Source organism: Protomyctophum bolini (assembly GCF_963924005.1).
Source record: "Protomyctophum bolini genome assembly, chromosome: 8".
Taxonomy (NCBI): Eukaryota; Metazoa; Chordata; class Actinopteri; order Myctophiformes; family Myctophidae; genus Protomyctophum; species Protomyctophum bolini.
The window spans coordinates 18,701,639-18,722,602 of NC_137869.1; the positions used below are offsets into that span (position 1 = coordinate 18,701,639).

General features: G+C 41.1%; 1 protein-coding gene across 1 annotated transcript in view; it reads right to left on the reverse strand.

Annotated features, from left to right (window-relative positions):
• Positions 1–11,930: 11,930 nt before the first annotated feature.
• The window catches only part of atp10a (ATPase phospholipid transporting 10A), a 53,194-nt gene continuing 44,160 nt past the window's right edge, over positions 11,931–20,964 (reverse strand). The window contains exons 18-21 of the mRNA XM_080771278.1: positions 19,805–19,885; positions 19,523–19,627; positions 15,843–16,030; positions 11,931–15,301 (exon numbers count right to left, since the gene is read on the reverse strand). Of these exons, the coding sequence (XP_080627404.1) occupies positions 14,662–15,301; positions 15,843–16,030; positions 19,523–19,627; positions 19,805–19,885 (1,014 nt within the window). The 3' untranslated portion in view covers positions 11,931–14,661. The remainder of the gene's footprint in view (positions 15,302–15,842; positions 16,031–19,522; positions 19,628–19,804; positions 19,886–20,964) is intronic.

The following is a 20,964-nucleotide window of genomic DNA, read 5'->3' on the forward strand; positions in this document are numbered from 1 at the left end:
AAATCGAGAAGCGCATTTCTTTTTCTTCATTTATCAATCAATCAATCGATTGTATTCATTGATATAGTTTCATACTTTGTCACACAATGGTGTCATGCAAAATAGTTACACACAAAGCCAGAGCCAAGAGTTGGATGGGCTAGATTATGAATTGATTATTTGATATTCGATATTTCTGTTTTTATAATCAATGAAATCCATTAGTTTGATTAACTTCTGCACCCCTGCTGTGTAAAAAGCCCTCTGCAGAACAGCAAGTAGAATATTTGAAGAAGCTTATGAGGTTGCACTGTATTATTTCAGATGCTAATACAATTTTTGTCTGCAATTGCTGCGGGCCAAACAGACAGCCCAGTCAGATTCATAACCTTTAAATCAGATTCATAAACAATAAATCAACACTGTAGCAGGAAGTCAAAACCATGGCAACTCTCACAATAGGGCCTTGTAAATTATGCATTATCTAATCCATGTGCATTTCTCCCATGGCGCTGGAGAGTGTTTGTAATTCTATAAGCGTGCAAGATGGAGATAGAGTCTTACCTCTAGTGTGACATTTTGTTTCTGTAGCGACCGGTCCAATCTGTCACACTAAGGAGGCACATCCACTTAATCTACACTGCTTGTTATGCCAGGGCCAGGGGTTACGATGAATTAAATGTGTGGTTGTGTGTCTGTTAACCACATTAATGTTCCTACATTTTCAAACTAAAATAATAATAATAATGATTAATGTAACAACATTTTTGGAATAACATTTTGGACAGGTTTGATTGATTGAACACTTAAGTACAGTTCAATTCAAGGTCTGCTAGACTCAGGATTTTAAACCCAAGAAAACCTATGACTTGTTTCCATTGGGGTCCATACCGTCCATTGTACTCAATTCATAGGATCCCAACTAGATACTTATATATTTAGTTACCAATTCGGAATTTATTATGAGATCAGTTTCACACACATGATTCTGTGCATGATGAATTGACATGTGAAGCCGTTTCATCTATACTTAACTGAATCACTGACTGCTCTGAACACGACTCATTTTTAGACTGCATGCAGTTATCCATGTGAACACTGGGAGTCTCTGCAATCACACAGAGCTAAAATTAATTATCAGGTATGGCTTCTGTTTCTCCCTGGATGTGGATAATGTTCCCCATATAATTTACGGTCCCATCCTATTTGTTTGACCACTTAACAAAATTTGCCTGTAACCATCTCCATTCAAAAGGTAGAAATAATTGTATATCACCTAATTTTAGGTGAAATGAAAACCTGCATGCAGTTCTGTTTACAGTATACTGTAAATACTGTGTCATATTGACATGTAAACTAACCAGATTTGACAGATCATGTATACTGTGTGTGTGTGTGTGTGTGTGTGTGTGTGTGTGTGTGTGTGTGTGTGTGTGTGTGTGTGTGTGTGCGTTTGCGCGCGCGCGTGTGTGTGTGTGTGTGTGTGTGTGTGTGCGTGCGTGCGTGCGTGCGTGCGTGTGTGTGTGTGTGTGTGTGTGTGTGTGTGTGTGTGTGTGTGTGTGTGTGTGTGTGCGTGCGTGCGTGTGTGTGTGTGTATGTGTGTGTGTGGTCAGTGCAAGGGGAGGGTTCTCAGTGGGTGGAGTATAACACCAAGTACAAACTTGAGATGCCCCCCAAAATAGCTAGATTATTTAAGGAATATTTAAAAATAATTTGGGACACAGAGGCCACTGGAATTTGTGAATCTTTCAATCTCTCTCTCTCTCTCTCTCTCTCTCTCTCTCTGTTATTTGCTTAATCAACACCAAGTGCAATATGGTGTCTATCCAACCTTTGTCAACTATATTCTGCTGCATGCTCACTATACTCAATATTTGACCGACATATTTATTATTAATCTAATTTGTATTTAAAATAACTTAATATTTTCGGTGTGCCACTCATACATCATATAAACAGTTTCATTCATGAATAAGTGACACCCATGTTACAATGCAGATGTTTTAATACTTCCATGCATTGGTACCAGAGCCATGAATATAACAGCTCAGCACGTTTTGTTGCAGTTATGTGTATTAACTGGGGAAAAATTATCACAAAATACCATGCATGGATAAATAAAGCATGCCGTTCCATCCCATCGCCAGTATCTAGTCACACTCGGCTTTAGTTTACATTCACAGGAACAAGTCTCATCATTTCATTTTTTTCAGCACAAAGGCTGCTCCCTGTAAACCTCTTTGCTCAGGCAGTGTAATGTTTGAATTATTCAAATGGACAGAAAGTAGGAATTTTCAGCCTCCGACTCAGGTAAATGGACCCCATGTTATAAGCCCATGTCCTTTGAACATTAGCGGTAAGTATGCCAATACTGTATATGCGGCCATCATTTTAATTAACATATTACCCTGTGACATTAGATGGCCACACTATTGTCTGACGTGGACTGACTTTACATGAAATGTACATGGTCACGCTGTGTGTCCTTCCTGGAACATCTCCATTAACCTCAAATGCACTATCATTACTCTACATAAAATATGGGAATGCAACGGCAAGGATCTATAGAACAGGCATCCAGCTCTGTGAGGGCTACTGAAGGTTGGTGGTAGGACACAGAATACAGGGCTGTACACATGCACTTCATCAATGTTATAAGTGATTCCTGGAGGCGTGCCATCCTCATGGGAGTGGACAGGGGGTCACCGTGGCAATTAAAAGGGAATTGAAATCTTCTGTGATTAAGATGAGTGTACTTCCAGCAAATTACATAGTAAAGATCTCAGTGTTCATATCTCCACTTGTAACTCAGAGATTATACAAATGTAACCAAATGGACTCTTACCATTTGGTTACATTTGTGCAATGTGCACTGTGTTTTTTGTTGAAACATTTTTGTTTCTGATCATTGCTATAGAGTATAGAGGACAGGTCATATCACCCGCAAATGTGGAGGACCCCCGTAGTAACTCTGAGGATAGGGGTTCCGGACCCCCTGTTGAAAACCCCAGCTAAATTTGTTCAGGATACAAATTCTATCCAGTCAACTCAGGAGAGAGAAATCCACTTCCAATTCACTTGTTTATCCTGTAGGAGTTCTCTCTCCTGATTGGACGAGATTGTTATTCAAAACGGAAAACCATTTTTACAAAAGAGCTGGGGAGACAGACACTCCATAGCAATTATTGCTATCAAAATATATACTGGTAGCTATTTAACACATATTTTAACAGAATATCTCTCACACACACACACACACACACACACACACACACACACACACACACACACACACACACACACCCTTAAAAAAAGAATGCTCTCCGTGTTAAATGAACACTCAGGATGTCACAGTGTACCATAAGTGTGTTGGCTAGTATCTGTGATCAGTCTAATTATCATGTGCTCTCAGATGTGTCTGTCTCGGAGGCCCATCTCATTAGCTCAGCTCATTTCACAACACCTCAGCAGTTCTCCGAGTATGCACCTCGTCTGAACAACAAGAGGGCAAAACATGTTAAACTAAAACGTTTCAAAGTTGGCTGCAACTGGATTCCTGCCTCACAGCGATGGAAAGACTCATGAACATGACTCTGAGCCATACAGTTTAGCCACATTTAGCTTCCGCAGGATACGAGCGGATACAAGTGAACACAGTCACATGGTGCATCTACCAACTGGGTGACAGATGGCCTTGGCCCGCAAGATGCTTCAAGTCCCACGAGGAGGAGGTTCACTCCTAAAGTTCAAATTGGTACCATGCACTTTATGCTGAAATTCACAAACTTTCTTTTAGGGAATAAAACGTTATTTTTACCAATCTCTATACGGTAGAGTATGTTAATACAAACATTATAACTAACACAACTGTAGCGTATTGGTCTCCCTGCTCTTCTATTGAGACATTTAGATTTGTGATCGGTGAAAAGAACAGCTACTGGTTAACAAGAGGTGCATGAAGGTCACAATGCAATAGCATATCCTCTTACCAAACAGGCTTTCTGTTATAGCTCGCTTAACTGTAGCAATTTCAGCACTCGCACAGGTGCAGTGTTGTGCAAATATAAAGTCACATCGTGACAACCTTTTAGATTTGACATGCAGATTGGCAATTTTCTCAATATTAAAAAGAAAATACAAGCCTGGGCCGGAATAGCGGTCTGGGCTGGGCCGTCAGAGTGTTGCAGGTTTTAGTCCCGATCCCGATGACCTTTGCTGCGTGTCTTCCTCCCCATCTCTCTCCCCATTTCCTGTCAATCTACTGTGATCTATCAATAAAGGCAAAAAGTTAATAAATATATATATATTTTTTTTAATATATACACAGATAATCTCAAAATAAGGAAAACAGCTAGGTTGAAAGTCGGCTGAGAGGCAGCAAGGAGTTAAAAACACAAACTATTCCTATAACCTAGCCTGTCAGCCAGCAGCATTGAGGCTCACTATTTATGAGGCAGCTTAGGAAATTGAAAATGTCCTGATTTCAGCCTGTTATAAAAGGATGGGCCATGAAAGCAGGTCAGGACAATATTAATGACCGAGCCACTGAGGCCAATGAGTCCCTTATATGACAACATGCAAATGACTTCCATTAACTATGCCACGATCAGTCTCATCTGTGTCTGGAGGCTGCAGGTCTTCACAAAAGCAATCAGATCAATGGGTGCAGATTGAAAAGGAGTGTGCGCCATTCATCCCCGGGAAGGAAGCCTTTCAATCATATTACTCATGTCTTACATCCCGTGAGAAGAGATTTGACAGGTTTATGACAAGAAATTAATTTAGCTCATTTCAGCTCTTTTGCGTGCGCTCACCGAGGAGAGCGCACATTGGACCCACAAAAGCTGTCGTTTGCTAGAAGAGAAACAAACAAAAAAAAGACAACCCAATTGTGAAGAAATATTACTGATACATTGCATCTCAACATTGCAAGGCAGACGGTTGCCATCAGCACCAGGCCGCTTGAACCCTGCAATGTGGCCAGAGCGAGGTGTTAGCCCAGCAAATGCCCTCAGAGTGGTGTGAAGCCACTGCTGCGGTCTCAGCAGTCTGAGTAGTCGCACCATTCGAGTTATGTATTCAGTTATTATAATACTTAAATTAAAACATTTTTGGAATAATGATAATAAAAAACAGTAAAAAAAAATTTGCACAGCCAATCGGGCTGAAAAAAGAACGGCACAAAAGTAAAATGAAAAAAGGAAATGCAGCTGATCAATCTTGGGCTTTGAAAGAGATGAAGGGAGCAGCACTGTGAGGGCAGAGGAGTCATCATTATCTGTTGAAAGATGAGGAACTGGTTTGTAAAAAGTGCAGCGACGGTCAGTAATTTGGCCGCCCCATGCCAGTGGCTGCGTAAAGGCAGCATCAGCAGAGCAGCGTCTCTATCCGTGTCCCTTTCCCCTCATCATGCCTGAAAAGAAGCATTAATAACTTCTCCTCCTGGCAAGGGACCACAGATGCTAAGCACACCAGGCAAAGACAAACTGCTGCAACAACAGGCCAAAGATCATCCATCTTCTAATGCTTGGTTTATGCAGCGTCGCACGACGGCGTCGACCTGCCGAAAATAGCTGATTTTACAAGCTCCCAAGGCGTTGTCGATGCAGTTAAGAGCTTGTAGATCGGCTATCTTAGGTGCGCAACACCATTGCACGACAAAGTATAAATCTGGCTTAGAAGGGCCGGCCGCTCACATCCACTACGTTTGTGCGCAGTGTATGAGAATTGGGCACTTGGTTTTGGAGACCCAGGACCAATTTTCCCAGAAAAGCAGAAATGGACAACGATAATGAACTCATGGAAGCCAGGAGAAAGGTCTGGCTGTGAGAGAGTTCAAAATGGACTCTGCATGGTTGGGAACAAGAAGGAGAAGAGTCTTTTCTGCCATATCAAATGTGCTAGTGTTAGGGCCAATTCATACTCCTATTTTACCGCTGTAGAATTTAGGACGGTACCCGCCCCCCCGAACCTCAAATGACGTCACATTGTAGGCTCTACAGAGCCGAACCGACTTTTATTCGTCTCTAAAATAGGAGTATGAATCGGCCTTTCATGACCTTGCATAGCCTACGTCAGGGATACTCAAATAGATTTACCTGTGGGCCACATTACAAAAATGGCAAGGGGCCAGGGGCCAGTAGATAAAATTACGACATTAATGATACTTGATAACTTCTCTCTTTCAATTGCTTTATTTTCGCAAAATGTATCAAAGTACAATGTGCATGCACACAATATGTAAATAAATAAATGTGTTACATTTTCTTGCATAAACACAAAGAGCTGTTTCCATAACTGCACAAATTATTGCACATAACATGAGTAGCTGTTATAATAACATAACATGAGTAGCTCTTTGCCTGCCTGCCTGCCTGCCTGTCTGTCTGTCTGTCCATGAGTAGTTATTTGTCTGTCTGTCAATGAGTAGCTGTCTTACTGTCTGCCTGTCTATGAGTAGCTGTCTGCCTGCCTGTCTATGAGTAGCTGGCTGTCTGCCTGCCTGCCTGTCCAATTGTCCATGAGTAGCTGTCTGTCTGCCTGTCTGAGTAGCTGTCTGCCTGCCTGCCTAATTGTCCATGAGTAGCTGTCTGTCTGCCTGTCTATGAGTAGCTGTCTGCCTGCCTGCCTAATTGTCCATGAGTAGCTGTCTGTCTGCCTGTCTATGAGTAGCTGTCTGCCTTCCTGCCTGTCCAATTGTCCATGAGTAGCTGTCTGTCTGTCTATGAGTAGCTGTCTGCCTGCCTGCCCAATTGTCTATGAGTAGCTGTCTGTCTGTCTATGAGTAGCTGTCTGCCTTCCTGCCTGTCCAATTGTCCATGAGTAGCTGTCTGTCTGTCTATGAGTAGCTGTCTGCCTTCCTGCCTGTCCAATTGTCCATGAGTAGCTGTCTGCCTGTCCAATTCTCCATGAGTAGCTGTCTGTCTGCCTGTCTATGAGTAGCTGTCTGACTGCCTGCCTGTCCAATTCTCCATGAGTAGCTGTCTGTCTGTCTGCCTGTCTATGAGTAGCTGTCTGCCTGCCTGCCAGCCAGCAAGTTGGTTAACAGAAAATAAATTGTTATGGCTGAGTAAAATAAAATACAATAAACACAATTTGCCTGAAAATAGATTACCCAGCTATGACCTTTTTCATGAAAAAAAATGAGTAGTGATATGGCTGACTGAGTAAAATAAAACAATCTACCTGAAAATAGATAGCTATAAGTGAAGAGCAATTTCCGCAATTACCATTTCCGCAATTTCCATTTCCGCAATTTCCGCAATTTCCATTTCCACCATTTCCGCAATTACCATTTCCGCAATTACCATTTCCGCATTTCCGCAATTTCCATTTCCACCATTTCCGCAATTTCCGCAATTACAATTTCCGCAATTTCCGCAATTTCCATTTCCGTTTTACGTATACGTATGACCTTGCATCTCTTTTTCTTTCTTGTATAACACAAATTTGCTTTGCCAATAGTCCACGATATTCAGAGTAGAGAGTAGTGCTACTGCATGAAATGTAGGCCTACGCCCACAAACATTTAAAATATATTTTTGTATTTCTAAGCAGCAAGCTAGATAGGTTAAGCTAATTTAATTTCCAGGATAAATCTTACACGACTGCAAAGGGAAAGGCGAAACATTTGTATGTGTGATTGTGTGTGTGTGTGTGTGTGTGTGTGTGTGTACCAGTCTGTCTCAAGAGACTACTCTGCAAGTGACAGCTATTCACTTTAAGAGCTGGCTGTGACCTGTATGCAAGCCACCCCACCTTCTACTTTGGCTCTGTTCAAGGTTATTTTATGCTAATTAATTTATCCAGACATTGACAAATTGTTTTGGTCACACTTATTTGTAGATACATCAGTCTTTCTAATATCAATGCTATAAGGAGCAGCCCTAACAGTTAGTGACATATATTTAATTGAGACCGCAGGTCGCATTTACTATATGAAAATGTACATTTCCCGTCAGTCAGTTACTGTAGTTAGTTAGTTAGTCACCCCAAGCCCCCAGTAAGGCTACCCAACGTTGAAGATGCCACTACCTACTGGCGAAATGTGGAATTGCAGCACTTTCATGGAGGTGGACGGACGTTCATGACGTCACGTGCGTAAGCCCGCACCTCAAAATTGAGGTTAGGGGCTAGGCTAGGCTAAACCTCCGCTCGCTCGAGCCATTGAGTTATAATTATACTTCCGGCAGTCTTCCGGGTGCTTCAAAACGCCACTGAGCAACTTCCACTGAAATGAATTGCGGGGGGTAGGGGCTAACGCTGTGGTTCGGTCTCTATCCTTTATAGCTCTATGATCACCCCAGGCATGACTCGTGAGTCGTGACATCACGTTACATGGCGGCGGTGGCTCAGGGGTAGAGTGCCTGGATGGGAACCGCAAGGTTGCCAGTTCAAACCCGGGCTCCCCCAGAGTTACTGTCGAAGTGTCCTTGAGCAAGACACTGAACCCCTAATTGCTCCCGATGTGCTAGTTGGTGCCTTGCATGGTTTCCGCTGCCATCGGTGTATGAATGGGTGAATGTAATGCACAATCTATGTAAAGCGCCTTGGATAAAGGCGCTATATAAATGCACCATTTACCATTTACATCATCAGGGATGGAGGTCCGATATAAATACATATATGGAGATCCCTGATGTCATCAATATTGTCCAGCAACTCTACATCTGACCGCAAATCTCAAACCATTAGATCTCCATATATGGAGCTGACCTGTTCTGACAACCATATGTTGATCCTTTCTTATCCATCCTTCCTCTTTGTCTCCCTTTTGACTGATACCTATCCATTTAAACTCTAGACGGGCCTGCCCCAAAGTTTTAGTGGTGGACAGGCCCGAAGTTCTCAAAAGGCCCGAAAACTACCTGGGCCCTCATCAAACCCTGTACACTCAAGACACTGCAATTCCTGGTTCAATATTCAAATATGTTGTGGAACCTCGAAGCCTTCACTACACATAGGCTACTGTACACAGATTGAATTTTACAGTGAGGTAGGCGCATATCTTGTCTAGCAGTTAAACTTTTGGAGAAGTTATTTTAAGTATTATTTAAGGAGTATTTCAAACCGAATTCAACACACTGATACTTAAAGGGGTAATGTGCATGCGTTTGTAAAACACCCACCAGCATAAAGTACATATTATCCACACCACAGCACAGCAGAGATGGAGAGTGAAGCTTGGTGGCAGTGCACAGACAACCTTGAACCATGCATGGGGCATCAAATATTCTATCTTCATGGATTCAAAAAAGGCATCAAGGTCTACAAAATTTCCAACCAAACAGCAGAAACTTTGTGTTCATTAACATTTTGAAACTAAGCGGTGGCAGCATGGAAAAATGTACAGCAATTAGCAAAAGTGACATTTAGAGGCTAAATGTGATCAAATCAAATAGATCTGCCATGGAAAATGTCTTCACTTAGCAACTCTTTAATGCAGAAAATACAAAATTTCTGGCACATTGACCAGATGAATGTCAGTGTAACCAAAATGTTGGCTGATCATTGCTATGCACCTGCCCAAGTAGGCGTGCAAAGATCTATTGATGTTTGTGCAAGTTTGAATGCCATGTTGATTAATGTGAATATTATGAAATGTCTGAATGAGCCGACATTCAAGTCCACAGGGTTTATTAACAGGTGAGAAAGTTAATTTACATTAGCTGGGAAACAAGTCTGCATTCGTCAATGTTTATTTCTATCAGTTTAATCACGCTATGCCGTCTCAGACACACATCTAGTAGGGTCAAACGCCTCTGGCCACTAATATCACAGCCCTAATAGGCCTACATAAAGTCATTAATACTGAGAAACACCTCTGTTTGCAGAGGCATGGAAAGTATTGCCTTAAACTCTATAGCGGTCAACAAACGGTGGGCATAAGCACACTGGCACACGTCCAGATGTGCCTTGGGATTGTGAGACAGTCAGACAGATATACACATATAAATTATAATTTATATTTACTACAGTACATATTTTGTGCACACTAATTCCAAAATGCAGAGGAAAATTCTACACCCCGATCAATTATATGAACAGTTGACATTTATCAATGTTAACGACTGAACACATTGGCAATAACTATACCTTACATAAATTATATGAGTGATGTGTCCAGTCCTGGCTGTATAATTGTTAATTATGGACTTCCTCTCAGTGCTCAGGGCTCCACAGGGGCAGATGATACCGTGCCCTGACCTCAGCTGGGTAGAAACATTTATATCCAGAGGGCATGCTCCCAGCTGTTCCCTCTTAAGTGAGCCTGGGGATCTGAAATTTCCTGTTCAATCAACTGACTTCGAGACAGGCCCGTCTGGATAGATCATTCACAGAATGCAAGAATGCAATAAAACAAAACGGCTAACTCCACCACCTCTCTCCTTCTCATGCAAGTAATTGACAATATCTAATGTCACAACACCAACTTTGATGAGGCAGTATTGCATTGTTTAAAAAATATAAGGTTTTATTCATTTCCTTAAAAATGTATATTTTTAATTTCCTGAAAAATGAACATTTTGGAGTTATGAGGTTTCCTCCGGACAGCAGAGATATCTACAATGGCTCTTGGAGCAAAATAAAAGACAATAACAAAGCAGAAGGTCAAACTTGAACTTAACAAAACAGAACTCCTGTTTTCAAACCATACAATGAAGTTTCACAGTTAGTAGGCTAAGTTACATAGTAGTGGCGGGTCGGAGGAAGACCATAGGGATGTTCCTCGATCAGCTATCAGACACAGACTGAAGATATAGACAAATTCAGAAACGGGTGCATGCTTACGTATGCTTTACGTATAATTTAAATGCTTAGTATGAGGTATAAAGTACAGCAGCCTTGTGTTCATCATACAACAGAAAGATTGGGTATTGGGTAAAACTGACGTTATGTATCTTTCAGGACCTTTCACTGCTTCGTCTCAACCATTACTCCATGGCTCTGGTCTCAGCCACCGCAGTGTATTTTTTGACATTCCGTTTTTCTCCAAAGTTGAATGTTGCCAAGGGTGAGCCAGAAAATAGCAGCCAGGAGAATGAGACTAGCAGGACACTGCCAAAGACACCAAGAGCTGTCAGCCAGCAAACTAGTGCTGTGGGAACCAACACACGGGCACCGGTCACGAGGGCGTCCCACGCCAACATACGTGGATGTACTCAAGAACGACGCAGGAGTGCAAAGCACCAACGAACTGGCCAGATGTATGGAGAACTGGGATGACTGGAAGCAACGATTAGAAAATCTTGCCTTATATAGGATGTTAATGGTAGAATCACATATAAACCCCTATAAAAGAAATTGCTCAATACCGACAGACGGTCAGCAAGTGGATTCATGAATGTATGTATATAGACCAATAAAAAAAGAATATAGGCCATATACCACATTTCCCACTTTAAACAAAAGAAGCCTGTCGTCTGCCGGACTATTAGGGTTGTAATTTAGGACGCATCATCGGTAGTCTACCCTTGGTTCTTGGGATGTTTCGGCCTTGACACTATACACACTCCCCAAGGTGGCCAGCTACAGACCTGAGCTTGCGTAATTCCAAATTAGTCATGAGAGTCACCTTCATGTTGAATGGCAGAGAGACTTCTCGTGGGACTATGAATGGCAGGGGCGTCCTTTTGCCAGAGTCAAGCCTAAACTCACCGCATACCTGTGTACAGAGATAACAGAGTATTATATACAGTAGGGCATGACAGTGACATGTAATCCTGATTCAACTCCCGAAAGTTATGATCATGCACCGTCTGGTTGAGCCATCAGAGCACACTGTAAGCTCATTGATCAGCTATACAAATCCATGATGCAAACAATTCATTTATCAAATGATTTTGTTTTTGTTACGGTTGTTGTCTTTCCTGTTTAAATAGCTACAGAACAGCTATAAACATATCAAAAGTATATATTTGAATTGAACACACAATGAAATCCTCTTGTGCTGTTAAGCTGGAATTTATTCAAGACATATGTACAAGAGCCTTAAATGAGACTGACAACGCATCATCCAAAGGCGGCAAGCAGCTTGAAAAGTGAACCATTGTGAAGTAAGACAGACACAATCGTTAAAAAACAGAACAAGTGGTACTGTACTGGAGGCCTATGTTGTAACTGAGAAAGCCCAGATATGTTTAATTGAGGAATGTCTCTTCATGTAAAGTGGCTAAAATGGAATGCATTAGAAGGCTGAACCCATTTCTTCTGGCAAACTGGATGCCACGCTAAGGCAAGGCAAGGCACAGGCAAAACACAACGACAGAGAATGGACCACACAGTATGATCTGAATAGATAAAAGCAAGAAGATGGACCGGAAATTGACTGAAAAGAAAAGTCAAGCCTGATTTATGCGTTGGTGACGGTGTTGTGCAAGAAAGAAAGGCATTGACGCATAAAAACACGCTCAACATCATTTTAAGGCAGAACACATCGTTGCCAAGGCATTATCAGGCTTAACCATACATAATGTACCATAAATATCTTCTACAAACACAAAAGTTGCTCCTTGGTGAGCAATGACGCCCTATTATCATTTAAATGAACAATATCTTTATCTCTCGAAGGCAAACTCTTCCATTTGTAGTATCTTATCCAGTGTTAAGGCACTTTGCTGTTGCTTAGAAAATATTTGTATAAAAGAAAACTGAAATACAACTATATATATATAATATATAAATGATCTTTGGTAAAAGGTATACTTTACAAAAAACATATTCAAGGTGCTGCTGCAAATTCTTTGGAAAATAGAAAAAAGGGTAGCATGTGATGCCAATTCTCCATGTAGCGTTTGATTACGGTGAGGTCTGCAAAAGTACCCACGATTAGGACTGGGCAATATATCAATAACGTGATATTACATTAAATATCGTCTGGGATCTTGGATATCATAATATTGTAATATGGCATGTGTGTTGTTTTTTGTCATGGTTTTAATCACTTAAACCTTATTTTATACTGTCAGAAAATAGCCAAATGCTTCAGAACATGTGTGCCTTTGACAGTCCAACCAAGCTCACTAACCGGACAACTAGCCCTATGAATTTTAACCCCCAGAACACCTTTAACAAGCTCACGTGACGTGGTGTGAGCCTGTAGATGGGCATTTTTTTCCCACCAAGAAACAATCTATATTATTGTCACAATACAATATTAGCAATGACAATATCGATGGAGCATGGAGGTATTTGGTAAAAAATATATTGTGTAATATTTTGTCACAATTGCCCAGCCCTACTTGTGATGCACTTTTTAAATTGGTTTAAATACTGCATCAATGAGCACAAAATATCTCCCTACGAAACATGTCAACAGCAACTTCAACACTCACTGGCAGCTCTGAATCAATGCTTCATAGTGCAAAACATGCATCTTAAAGCATTTGAGCATTTTTGACAAGAGCTTGACATTGACATCAACCAATGAGCTCTGCATTACAGCTTAACAGCAATGGACAATAGTAAACAATTGACTGACTTACAACATACTGGAATTGGAGAGTGAGCGAGTCAGTTTTGTCTGACAGCATGGAGGCAAAGTTTTTTGGTTTGTTGAATTAGTTTTGTGGTTCACATGGTTACTCATTATCAGCATAATGACATGAACAGCTTAATTAGCGCGCGCGCACACACACACACACACACACACACACACACACACACACACACACACACACACACACACACACACACACACACACACACAAAATGTCTTTAGGTGTGTGATGCCGATTTCTCTTGATATTACACCTTAAGACCTTAGTTAATTGATGTGAAATGTAACTTCCTTTAGTTTACTGTACTCATGATACGACGATATGTATAGATAGTCCATAGCTTGTGTAGCCACTGAAATGTACTGAAATACAGAACAGCATTAATAAACTTATCAAAAGTATATTTTAATTTAAAATCCAGCAATGAGACTGAGAAATAATGCTCTGAAATGTTGTGATAATCCATGTCAAGATAAGGCCCCGTTATACTTTGTTGCGCACCAGTGCCAAACAAAAATAGCCGATCTGTGAGTTCACAGCGCGGTGCACCACTACGTAGACTGGACATTGTTTTGGTTGCGAGACACCGGCGTACAATCAAATATAAATCAAGCCATAGATTCAAGTAGGTACTGTAACTGTACAAGTAGGCACTGTAGAACGTGTTTGCATGGCAATCCTGACGTTCAGAGAGAAGGACGATTCTGGAGGTATATGAGAAAACCAATAAAACGCTCCTCAGGCCCACTCGTACTGTACCTGTTCAAGGCCAAATTTAACACAAGTCAGAGTGGATTTACAGGCATAGTAGCTGAAAGAATGTGGACAGTACCTTATCATATTAGAGAGGATGTATACACTCAACTGCCCAAATAACCCGGTTAATGGAATGTCTGCGATCTGCACAAATAAAAACAAACATTGCTCAAGTACTAGATACATTTTTTCCAAATAAAAGGTATTCCAGAGTTTATTTTAGTTTTTTTTTAAAGAAGAGATAATCCAGTTCTTCCATCTCCGATCTCTCAGAAATATATATATTTTTAACTTTAGCTAAAACATAAGTACCTATTTTGTATTTTTTATAAAACAATTCTCTAAGAAAAGAAAAGAAAAAATATATAATAAAATTTTATAAAAACTATCGTGCAAATTGGAGGCAGAGTAACATGTTTATAATACATCATAAGGTGGTTTGGCGCGATTGTTCTTCGGAACAGTTTGGCACACGTCCCTCTGACCTGGGCAAAACAGCGCCATCGGCCTCCACGTTCCTCTTGTAGGTGACCCACTGGGCCCCCCCGGTAGGGGGCAGCGTCAGCTGAACACTGTCTTTCTGTGCGGGCAGTGGAGTCGAGGTGATCCAATTGGACAGGCTCAGATCCGAGAGGTCTAGAGTCCTGTCAGGGTCCTCGGCCGGAGGCGCCTGCGGCCGAGGAGCCTCTTTGGTAAAAGGAAGAGTGTCCGCTTCTGTAGCGGCTAAGGTGAAGGGATCCGAGAGGCCCTTCTTACTGTCTGCGAACCCCGGTGGGTTCCTCTGTCCCTTGGAATGGGCCTCCCCGACGTCGCTGGCCCTTAAGAGCGGTGACCAGCTGCCGGGGGAGCAGCTGGTTGGTGCAGCTTTGGATTCTTTCTGACTACAGTCTTTAGGGAAAGGCCTGGAGAAGGACAGGAAAGGAGGCTTCGGGCCGAGCGGCGACCCGACCTTGACACTGCTCAGGCTGAGGATATTCCTGCGAATTTCGCCAGGGAGTTTATCTAGCTGCCTCCCGACCTGGACGGGGCTAGGGAACAGTGTGCCTTGGCACGCCCTGTAGAAATATCTGCAAGATAAAGAAGGAGCAGACATGAAGCCCTGCTTCATAGAGGAGCCCGGGGAGGAACATGAAAGGCATCTGGTATCTAACAGACAAAACTTGGCAGTAAAAAAAATAAAAAAAATAAAAAAAGGCTTGAACTGTTCCGAGATGAGGATGCTTGTGTTTGTGTATTCATGCATCTGCACAACCTCTTGCTGGTCTACTGTAAATAGCCATTAACAGACAACGCACTAGATTAAACAACACAACCTTCGCTGCGGGGGGATATTGCGCACCTTATGCCAGATTTACATTTGGTTGGGCGCTGTTGTCGCACACTGAAAGGTTATACGTCAGTGCTTCTCAAAGTTAGGAACCAAATGAACCCTTATGTCTGTAACTCTGATAGCATATAAATGGAACCAAACGGACCATTAAGGGTCCAACTTGGTTCCATTTGTACCTTCTCCGAGTTACAGAGTTCCGTGGTCCTTGAAAATAAAACGTTATATAAAAGTATAACTCAGGCCTCATCCACACACAACAAGCACCCTTTGATGTTCACCTGGGCAGCAGGGCCACGGCTGGCGTGATGATACAGAGCAGGTAGAAGATGGGGTCCTGCAGCAGCCTCTGCATGGTCCAGTAGGGGTTGGAGGGGGAGTAGCAGGTGGGACAGGAGGCGTTGTAACACAGAGCCACCGTGAAGAACAGGGCTATGCTAAAGCATATAGACAACCAGTTCATCCAGGTCTGCAGGGGGAAAGACAGAGGGTATTGAGAACAGTGGCTCACGAGGTAGAGCAGCTGCTTTGGATCCTGCTGTATTGTAACTTCCTAGTCGAGCTTGGGTGGGAGGCCAATCGCAGCCCTTTCAAAGACATCCTGATCAGTCAAATCCGTTCCTGGCGACATAAACAAATTTAATTTGTCCATTTGGAAATCAGTTGGCTGTTCAGACTTCATCGCGACGAGGAAATCTTCATTACGATCTTTTTTTAATTTTGATTAGCTTACTTCCTTTTTAAAAAAATTCACAAAGTTACATACTGTGCGTAATATTTCAATACAGCTTTTAGTTAGGTAGTATAGTAATATGAATCCAACCTAGTACAAACCAATCCCTCACTGATGCTCTCTAATGTGTATCTTTTCTATAAGAAAGCTTTCTCAAAGATTGCCTGACAACGGAAAAAAGGTTCAAAGCAAATGCAAATGGTGTTTTGCTACCCTCCTGACTTGAACAGAACTATATAACTGTACACTACACTGCAAGAAGAAAAAAACAAAATAAATAAATACTGCATACTCCCAGACACTTTTCTGTTTTATTTGTCAATGTTTCGGCCAAGGCATTAAATCAGAACATGAAGGACAGAAACCTTGACAAATAACAGAAATGTGGGTGTAGTAGGAGTATGCACATTTTATTTTGAGTAAACGATCTTGCGTAGGGATTTACTCCCAGCACCACAAACATTTCTGAGTCTGCATATTGATCTCCCTTTAAATTCTTGCCTCCCCAAAATATTTAAAATTACTTAGCCGCATGAACTGTCTCTAGTTCTCTCAACACTGGGGTGTTGCAATGCGATGTAGACCGACTATTTACCATGAAGAAAGTTGGTGTAAAGAGAATAAAGGACAAGACAAAGTATAGACCCCTGGGGGAAGTATATTGGGTTTAAGTGGTTAAAGTCGAACAGATTTTTGTAAAAGGATATACAATTACAGTAACAACAGTTGTCATTTCCACCCTTGCTATTAGTGATATTGATGCATGGGCATTAGCTCTGACCCTGATAGAGATCAGACATTCTTATGTTGAATGTTGTGCTGGTGGCTTTAAATGTTTTTGTTAGCTGACCCTTTTCCACTGTTCATTGTTCTCCAACAAGATGCTGATTCATTGGACCAAACATCCAGATATTTAAACACAAGACTCACTAATAATGGTAAAACTATAAAATAAAATAAAAAATAAACTCTCAAACTATCCTTAAAATAATATATCATCTTTTAACCTAATTTCTTAAAGGCCATATCCAATATCCACATCTCAAAACAAATTATTGATATTCATGAACATGTCAATGTTTTTAATTGGTCTGTTCTTCAAACATCTCGTTTGAAATGGGATTCATTTTAATTTGTCTTTGTGTGTTTTCTGTCTGTGTTTTTAATTATCCTGCCGTCTATGTTATTAGCAAAAATAATTTGACTATCCTGGTTAAATAAATAAGAGTGTTATGTTTAGCCCATTGAGAGCATACCGTCGTTCATTAGATTTCCGAGGAAGCCAAAATCAACATGCATAGACTTGAAACTTGCTTGAGGTACAGTAGGTGATTAGGTAATCCAATACTGGGTTATGACCCCGTTATTTTATGTCAAAGCTACAATGTCGTTACCATGCCTTTACAGTCAAATTATTGGCTTAGAAAAGAGACCCAAAAAATCTCCATGAATTCAAGGCTTTATGGGGTGTGTAATTGATAGAAAATATGTATTTTGGGGTGAACAACTCCCTTTTCCCCATTTAGTGCTGTTCGGGAAAGCGTCTGTGTATTTGTTTTTGCAATAGATATAGAATAGATAGGCCTACATGATTTTATTTAACATTTTAGTTGTTCTCGGGCAGAAACCTCTTATCTCCATATATTTACTTAGTTTTTTCGTAAATTCACAGCCCTTCAGGCTCCTACTGCTACTACAGTGGGTTTCGTGATTAATTATTTATTCTTATATGATTTCCCTACCTAAAAATGTAGTGTCAAAAGTAACAATTATATCTTTGAAATGTAGAGTGAAAGCCATTATTATCGAAATATACAATCACTCAAGTTAAGTACAGATACTCAACAAAAATAAATATACCCAAGTATTCAAGTAAATGTACTTGACCACTGGTCCTCACAGATGTACAGTACTACAAAGTAAAATCCTCAGTGCTAATTAATCAATTTGTAACTCAGAGTTGGTCCATTTGGTTACATTTGGTCACTCTCAGAGTTAAACGAACACTGAGATTTTTTACTGTGTAGAAGTATAAGAGTACACATTTGAAGATGGGACACATAATTAATTACAGGCACACAGCCCACAGTGCAAGGATGAGAGAGAGTGTGGTCCGTTCTCACCTTAAATCCCCTTAACTGACTTTCACAGCCATTTACCAGTGCACGCATTATTTCCAGAGCGCCTGGGGCGATGAAGTACCTGCCAGCCGGGCATTTGGCTATGTTTACTTTTAGTCGATGCCGTTCACTGTGAATATGGGGCCCGTCTCTGCCACAAGAGGCCATCGTGTCCAGGAAAGGCAGTCAGCGAAAAGGACATTTTTCATGTACAGAACTTGTCAGGCAAAAAATTTACAGCCGCAGCATAATGGAACCGACCCTAATCCAATGCGGTGCCATAAATTTAAAACGGCTCATGACCAGGACAGCCTTGTAAGATATGCGAAAAGACACACACAGATACAGGCGAATAAAAATTCTGTGGGAACGTGGGACGTTAAAAAAACCCAAAGAAGAGTGAAGAAAAAAAAGACTAAGACAGCTATTTTTGGTCACTACTGTGCTTGTGTCAAACGGCGGAGTTGCTCTGTGGTGTCGACAGTTTGCAGAAGGTACTGGACAGAGGCAGACTTAACTGTCAGGGTGATATATAGGCCCTGATTCTGCACAGCCTTCTGGCTCAATGTAATCAGCCAGAGCTAATGCAGAAGTACAGCCCTGTCAGCCTCCGCACGGCTACACTTGCATAGCCAACATGCTGATTGGAGAGGGCATGAGACAAGAATATAGATGTAAATGTAAAGCTTGATTTATGCTGTGTTGCCGTCGCTGGTGTCGTGCACAGAAAAGCGCAAGAGAGCTTGTAAATCGGCTATTTTGGGTGTATAAATTAAGCATTGGATTCAGGCTAGTGAATACAAGTGAATACAAATACAAAGTGAATACAATTATATGATTGTTTCCATTCTTATTAGGTATAGAGCATGGGTTCTCAACCTGCGGACCGTGGCCCTCCCGGGGGGTCGCCAAATTATTTTGGAGGGTCCAAAATAGCAACTGAATGGCTGGATAATGGAAATTAAGAGTTTACACATAGTGTACAAATAGAGAAAATACATCATAAATAAATCGCATGGGGATTTTGAGTGATACACTGACTGACGGACAAAAATGTACGATTTCATAGTAAATGCGACATGCGGTCGCAATAACGAGTGCATCTTACCCAGGTTTTGGTCTCAATGCCCAAGTGAACCAGGATGGTGAATAAGGCTAGTGTGGTGATGGGAGTTCCCCATGTAAACAGATCCACATCAGAGTCAGCATAGGCCTGGAAGAACGAGAAGACAGGGACACAGCCGGGGACAAAGATGAAATTTGGAGGGGGACAGTGATGGAGAAAGAATGCAGAATCAATCCGAATGGCTCAAGTAAAGGCAACACAAGACATCATTTCACCATAATCTGCAAAGTTCAAATGGACTTGAAAGAGGCAAATTGAACTCACAAAGTAAGGAATGAAGAAGCAGACGAGGCTTTGGTAAAATGCATCAATCATGTTCATCCAGAACATATATGGCTTGTATTCCTGCAAAGATACAACACACTATAAGACAATGCATCAATCATGCATGTTCATCCAGAACATATATGGCTTGTATTCCTGCAAAGATACAACACACTATGAGACAGACAATGCATCAATCATGTTCATCCAGAACATATACATGGCTTGTATTCCTGCAAAGATACAACACACTATGAGAAAAACACATCCACAGCTAACTGAGAGATACAGAATATCGTTGCCGTCAGGTGGAGATTTTGTATGTACAGAAAAAAAAGAAGAGAAGAGCTTGTAGATCGTCACCTACTTTTGCGTGTCACTCTTGTATTACATTAGGGTATTTACTGAAAAACATACAAAGTTGAAATATGATTTTTGCCTGATAACGACGATATACAAAAAACTGTGAAATCTATTCATACATAGACAACCCTTTAACGATGAGGTTATTGATTGATTTATTGATGATGAACTGTAATCAATAATAATAACTGTCTTTGAGGCACACAGTTCTTATGGACAGTGCACTCACTGTAGGATATACCAGGCACAACACCCACACACACTTCTGTACAGTTGAACACTAACAATTACAGGGGGGGGGGGCCTGACAAACATGGCAGGACAACAGGTTTACAACGGTGCTGTGAAACGAGGCGTTCAGAGTACATTCAGAACCCATTGTTGGGCTCATGCTATTAGTGAAAGTGAGTGGGACTTTTGTATTCCATTATGTGCTTAAAATATGTGTAAGGTGGAGATGATGGTAGATAAATTAAACAATTGTCATTTTTTGAACAAATGTGCAAATGACATGCCCCAAATACTAGGGATGGCAGTCTTAAAGCGGTTAATATATTATACAAAGTATGTAAGCAGCCATACTGCAGCCGTCTATAGTAAAAGTTAAAGGATAAATCCAAGCATGCTATGCTAGGCAGGGCTAACGGTGTATATTTTAAATGTTTTAAAGCTGGTCATTTCAACTTCAAAACGGAAACTAAAATCCACCAAAATCCCTTCGAGATAAAAAATAAATACTTAATTATGGAATAATAATAATAATAATGAGTTGTTCTATAATTTGAAAATGTTTTCCT